General features: G+C 66.0%; 1 protein-coding gene across 8 annotated transcripts in view; it reads left to right on the top strand.

Moving 5' to 3' along the window:
- The first annotated feature begins 4,491 nt into the window (after window positions 1-4,491).
- Window positions 4,492-6,000, top strand: part of BEGAIN (brain enriched guanylate kinase associated) — a 45,291-nt gene continuing 43,782 nt past the window's right edge. For 7 of the 8 annotated variants that reach the window (XM_078447836.2, XM_078447834.2, XM_078447833.2 and 4 more), the window contains exon 1: window positions 4,515-4,686. In XM_078447836.2, coding sequence (XP_078303962.2) covers window positions 4,645-4,686 — 42 coding nt within the window. In that variant the 5' untranslated portion in view covers window positions 4,515-4,644. Of the gene's footprint in view, window positions 4,687-6,000 lie in introns of all 8 variants that reach the window. The other variant, XM_078447848.2, reaches the window with a different exon arrangement.

The raw sequence follows: 6,000 nt of genomic DNA, 5'->3' as shown, positions 1-6,000 counted from the left end.
GAAAAGCAAGGATAAGTTCACTGCAGCTCAGAATTATCTGGGTGGCTGTCCAACCATGGAGACTTCTTGAGAGGAAGGAAGGAAATTTCTCAGCACCCAGGTGGGCAAGCAGGAGCTAGACGTCCCTTTTAGGGTGACGTATTGATTCGTCTACAAGCCAGGCCAGTCCTCAGCAGTGAGCGGGGTGGGGCAGGAGAACCAGCCCAGGTGGGGTGGCCAGCCTGGGGCGGTCTGGGAAGGCTTCCAAGAGGAGGCAACTTTTGAGAGATGAGATGAGGAGCCTCACAGGTGGACACTCCATGGAAGGGCATCTCAGGGTGAAGGGACAGCCTGTGCCAAGGCCCAGAGACGGTGGGGGCAGGGGGCGGGGACACTGACATTGTGGTTGGGCCACAATCCAGGGGCTGGGCTGCAGCTGGGGCCTGCTGAAGAAGGGCCCGAACTTAGCAGGAACATAGGAGTTCACCCACCCGGGGAGCCAAGGCCAGCTGGACCGGGACTAAGCGGATGGGCTGCTGAAGAAGCCTGGGCCCCCAGATGTGACCTTATTCAACACCCGTCCACTCAGCAGGCGAGTCTGTCAGCACCAGAGTCGTATATTCGGTGGCAAGGTTGCTCGGTGAGGCCGCCTCGGTGCCACCCCCTGCTCCGTGTCCCCCAGCATGCCCAGGGCCCAGGACAGAGGCCCCACGCTCCACCCCCCAGACAGGACTCTGGACGCTGCCCTTCCCTATGGGCTACGAGCGGCCAAGAAGGGGGAACGGGACACTGGCGGATCTGTCTCAGACACGATACCGTGTCCTCTGGCGCCCAGGAGCACCCCCTCTTAGTGACCCGGCTTGCCTGCTTACGTGGCAAGTAAGCGTGCTCACGTGTTCTGTTGTGATACATACTTGAGAAATAACTTTACAGTGTTTGAGCCCAAGTCCGTTGCCCAGCCCGTGCCGGCCCCGCCTGGTCGAATGGCCTGGCACAGAGCACAGTCCCGCGCAGAGGCTGCTGCCCCTTCCCACGGACAGGGCGCAGGCCGGGGCCACGGCCGGAAGCCGAGGCCCAGAGCCAACCCGAAGGGAGCACCGTGGGTGGGGGTGCAGCCTCGTGTGAGGCAGGGAAGGGGGATCAGGGCTCTGCGTGGAGCCCTTGCTGGGGGGCGTCGACTCCCCCACTTCTCTATCAGTGAAATGGAGACATTTGTGTCCTTTTGTTTCTGCCTTAGGTTGTCTCTCAGAAGCAGACACCGAATCCCGGATTCGGACGAAAGTGCTCCCAGGAGAAACGGGCGAGGCACGGGAGGGGGGGGGGGGGGCAGCAGGATGGGGCGGGGGTCACTCGGGAGAAGTCCGGCCCTGGTCCTGCAGGGCAGCCTGGAGGGGAAGTTAGAGCTCGGGCAGGGGCGTGGGTCTCCTGAGCCCACGTGCCAAGAACCTTCCGGAGCTCCAGCCTGAGGGAGGCAGAGCAGGGAAAGGAAGGCTGGGGCCTGGTCTGGGGCAACGTCACGCTCAGCGACCCCCGGCCTGCCGCCTGCCCTGTCCACCTGGCCACACGACCAGAAGCCTGGCATCTTGCCAGCCTCCCCCAGTCCTCCCTCCTTCCATCGTTTTCGCAATCATTTGTTCACCCCCTCCCCCCTCCGGGCAGGGGTGCACTCTCCAGCTGGGGAGATGGCTGTCCACACATAAACAAATACGTAAGTCAGGTGACACCGGAGAATACTTAGAGCCGCGAACAAAATAAAACCGGGAATGGAATCGAGAGATGGGGGTGGGGAGCGTGGCCAGCGTGGCCAACAGAGACCCACATGAGGGCAGGAAGCCACGTGGACAGGGGACCTACAAGCCCCGGGGCATGGTTTCTACAGGCCTGCCACTTTTCTCCCTCCCTCCCGCCGGCAGCAGAAATCCCACCTCTTCCAGGAAGCCTGCCTGGATGCTGCTGAGGCTTTGGGCTCTGGCTACACAAGCTGCAGAGGCCTCCACGGACCAGCCCGTGTTGCAGGGACCTTCAGGTTGTCTTCTCAGAGACACCTCGAGGCGGGTCTGATGGGAGGCGAAACTCGAATGGGGGTGACCACCGGACCAGATTGGGCAGGGTATTCAAATCCCAGCTCAGGCAAGAGACTTTGCCTCTCTGGACCTCAGTTTCCCCATCTGCCAAAGCAGGCTAGTGCCACCTCCCCCACAAGGTCATCACGGGGATTAACGGAGCCCCCCCCCCCAGATAGTGCCCCCCATCTTCTCTCCTGCCTGTGGTGGCGAGCTGGGGAGAGGAGGGGGGACAGGGCTTGCAGGGTGCAGACAGAGGCAGAGGCAGTGCAGCGTGGGGGTGGGGCTCTCCAGGGGCCTTCCCAGGCAGGCCCAAGCTCAAGTGTGCAAGCTGCCTGAGCTGAGGCATGGGCCGCCCCCGCCCCACCCTGGCCTCCTCCGCCTCCCCAGCCATCTGCAACGTTGGCAGCAGCGCAGCCAGGGCGGACGGCGGGCGTTCTGGCACCATCTGAACAGGACCAGAGTCTGGGCAGAAAACGTGGGTGGAGCCCCGCGCATACAGTCCGTCCACATGCCGCCATTACTGTTGTCCCCTTGGGGCCCCGGGGAGGGCAGGGACATTAGGGCTGGCAGGTGGGGGGCATCAGCAGGCTGGGCTCCACCCCTACGTGTGGCCTCAGTGGCGTCAGAACGGGAGGGGGCGAGAGTGGAGACCCTAGAACCCGCCCCTACTCGTGATGGGGAAACCAAGGCCGCAAACAAAGAGACCAGTCCCACAGAGAGCCTAAAACAGGGATCCGGAGAGCCCGCACCCAACCGCCCCCTCTTCCTTCTGGACCACAGGAGGCAAAAGGGCATCCCCTGAGGTCCACCCTTCTCTGGGGCCTGGAAAGCTCCCTGACCTCCCTTTCTCCATCTGTTACCCAATAATGTCCCCAGGGCCCGGGCCGGAGGAGATGGGACTTTGCCTAGAGACCAAACACCTCCTCCAAGGCACTTGGTTCTTCATTCACTGTCTCCTTTACTTTCCTGTCTCCCGTTGGTGGTTTTTCTTGCTTCCCTTTGCTACCAGCGCCTTTTTTCAGCACTGTTCTGTGCCTGAATGTAGCAACCTCCTCCCCAATTAACCGCGTGGCGTGGAATGCAAATATAAGACGGATGCTGGTGATGGTTGCACGACAGGGTGCATGCGCTTAATGCCACTGCCCTGGGCCCTTAAAAATGGTCACAATGGTAAATATTATGTTCTGCATATTTTGCCACAACCAAAAATAGAGTAGTCATTGGCAGCATCTTTTAATCTGCCATGGGCTTGGGAATGATATCAACGAGTGTAAGCTGTGAGCCCTTAGTTCCCGAGTGAGGACAGGAGTAAAGTGCATGTGCTTTGTCACCTCTCTTTCCAACACACAGGATCCTTCCTGGCCTCCTCCTGCATTTCCCTGGGTTCATATGCTGGCCACGGCCGGGCTGGCTGGGCTGGCAGATTCGGGCGGCTGTCCCCAGGGAGCTCTGATGGCCTCAGAACGGAGGCTGGCTCTTGAGGAAGCGCCAGCCTGGCTTGGGCCATCAGAATCACCCTGCTCCATGTCTCCGGGAGGAGAGGGAGTGGTTCATCCCACACCCTGATTTCTCGGGGCCAGGACTGGGCCAGCCTGGGGTTCTGCTGGGGGCAGGGAGGGGTGTGCTCCACCTGGAGGTTCCCGGAGCAACACTGACCTTTCACAGGCTGCTTCTCCGTTCTGAGAGCTCAGGAAGTAAGGAAGCCCCTCCTCCATCACTTGGCTACCCTGACCCAGGGGCCGGGATTCCGCTGAGTAGGACGAAGGCGAGACAGGTACCTGCGGTGACCCGAGGGAGCCACTGAGGTGGGGAGGGTGGGGGGTGTGGCAGAGCAGGGGCGGGGAGAGGGGTAGCTTGGCGGGTCACGGGTCACGTCTTTTGCGCCCTTCCGCCCCCTCCCCCCCTCCTCCCCGGCGGCGCCGCAGGTTCTCCGTTGGTAAAATGTGAACTCCAGCAGCTCAGGAATTTGGCTTCCTGCCTTGAGGTCTTCCCAGGGCCCAGAGCAGGGCTGGTATACAGGAGGCGTCCAATAAATGCTGGGGGATTGAGTGAATGCGTGGATGAATGGGTCGGACAGGTCAGTACCTAGGGTTTCCCGGCCTTCAGGGTCCCTTCCCTCTTTCGCTCGGCGGCCCCCTCTTGCATTCGTTCCTCATTCATTCGTTCCTCCCGCACGCACGCACGGCACTCATTCATTCATGCGCCCAGCCATTCATGCCCGCACGCGTTCATTCATTCCCTGCCCCGCCGCCATTCCGTCCCCGGCTCCCGCGCCCCCGCTGCGCCCCCGCGCCCGGCGTCCGGCCCCCGCGCCCCCCGAGCGCGCCCCGGCCCGGCGCGGCGGGGTGGGGTGGGGGGGGGGGGAGCCGCTGAATCAGCCGCGGCTGCGCGCGCGGGGCCGGGGCTGGCGGGGAGCCGGGCTGGGGGCGGGGGGCGGGCGCTCCCTGCGGGAAGCCGGGGGGTGGGGGAGCCCCGGCCGCGCCGGCTCCCGGCGCGCTCGGCCTCGGTGGGGAGGGCGGCGGGCCCCGAGCGCGGCGGCGGCGGCGGCGGCGGCGGCGGCGGCGGCGGCGGAGGCGAGCGGCGCGGCTGCCCCGGGGCCATGTGGACGGGCGGCCGGCGGCCGGGCCGGCTCCGCCGGGCGGTGAGTACCTGCGAGCGGGGCGGGCGCGGCGCGGGCACCGGCGGGGGGCGGGGCGGGCGCCACCCACGCCCGGGGCGGGCTCTGCACGGCACCCCTGCTCGGGCCGGGGCGGAGGAGGGGTGCGGGGAGCGGCTGTCCAGCCTCCTCTCCGCCGCCCGCGGCGCCCCCTCCGGTACCGGGGCGCCAGGGCTCCGCGGCGGGGGGCTTCGCTGGCCGGGGTCGGGTCGGGGGGAGGGGGGGGCCGGGCACCCCCGGGAGCCCGGCAGTCTCGGGGCGGGGCGGGGACTCGGCCTCCGCGCGCGTGGCTCTGCCCCTCCCCGCCCCTCCCCCTCGCCGGCCCGAGCGATCGCCCCCAGACCCGCGCGTCCCGGCCGGGGCGGGGGCCCGGGGCGGGGACAGGGGACAGGTAGCCGGGTGCCGGCAGGCCTCGTCCCGCCCTGCGTCAGGGGGCAGGGCCAGACCCGGCTCGGGGAGGCCGCCCCAGAGGCCCAGGAGCCGGAAGGAGGCCGGACCCCGGGGCCGGTTCCCTGAGCGTTCGCGGCGCGTGGGCGCGCGCCGAGCCCCGGACGCGCTCGGTCCTGCCCAGGACCTGCCGGGCAGGTGCTCACGTGGCCCTCAGTGACAAGCGGGGAAACTGAGGCCAGGGCCGCCCGGCTGGCGCTCCCACCCTCCCTGAACCCCGGCTGGTTGTTTGGGAATTTCTGCCCTAGCGCTTCCGCTTCCTGCCGGGTTTAGAGGTGTTTCCTTCCTCGTCTGTGCCCCACCCCATCCCCAGTGTGGCGCCTCTGGGGCAGGAACAGCGTGGGCGACCTCCTGGAGTCTCCCGAGCAGGCAGGATGGGAGAGAGTAGGCACCCAAGAGTGAGTGGGGGGCGGCCCGGTGAGAGCGACTGCCACCTGCAGGGCCCGGGTCGTCCCCTCCGCCCTGTGCACAGCAGGGGTCAAGGCCTTGGGGCTCTGTGGGGCAGAGTCTCCCTGGGCCTGGCTCCTTCTGAGGTCCCAGTGCCCTCCAAATCCAAGCGCCCATAGGACAGGTCGCTTCCCTTCACTGGGCCCCAGTTCCGCCACCCACCAGTCACAGCAAAGCCCCTTTCTATGCCCGGGGTCAGTGAGGACCGTGGGAGAAAGCCCCTTGCGAACCATGGCGTGCCATCCAGGCAGGCCCAGTGTAGCACTGCCGGCTGGGGCAAGTGGCCGATGGGGGCGGCTCTGCCTGGCATCTGTGACGTGCAGGGCGGGGAGGCGGCAGCAAGGGCCCTGGCAGCGTCCCCGAAAACCCTTAATTTTCCCGACTCTCACTATAATCAGGGCGGCA

This window comes from Panthera onca, chromosome B3 (genome assembly GCF_046562875.1).
Source record: "Panthera onca isolate mPanOnc1 chromosome B3, mPanOnc1 haplotype 2, whole genome shotgun sequence".
NCBI lineage: Eukaryota > Metazoa > Chordata > Mammalia > Carnivora > Felidae > Panthera > Panthera onca.
Note: the sequence above shows the minus strand (reverse complement) of the source record. Positions and strands in the feature narration are given on the sequence as shown.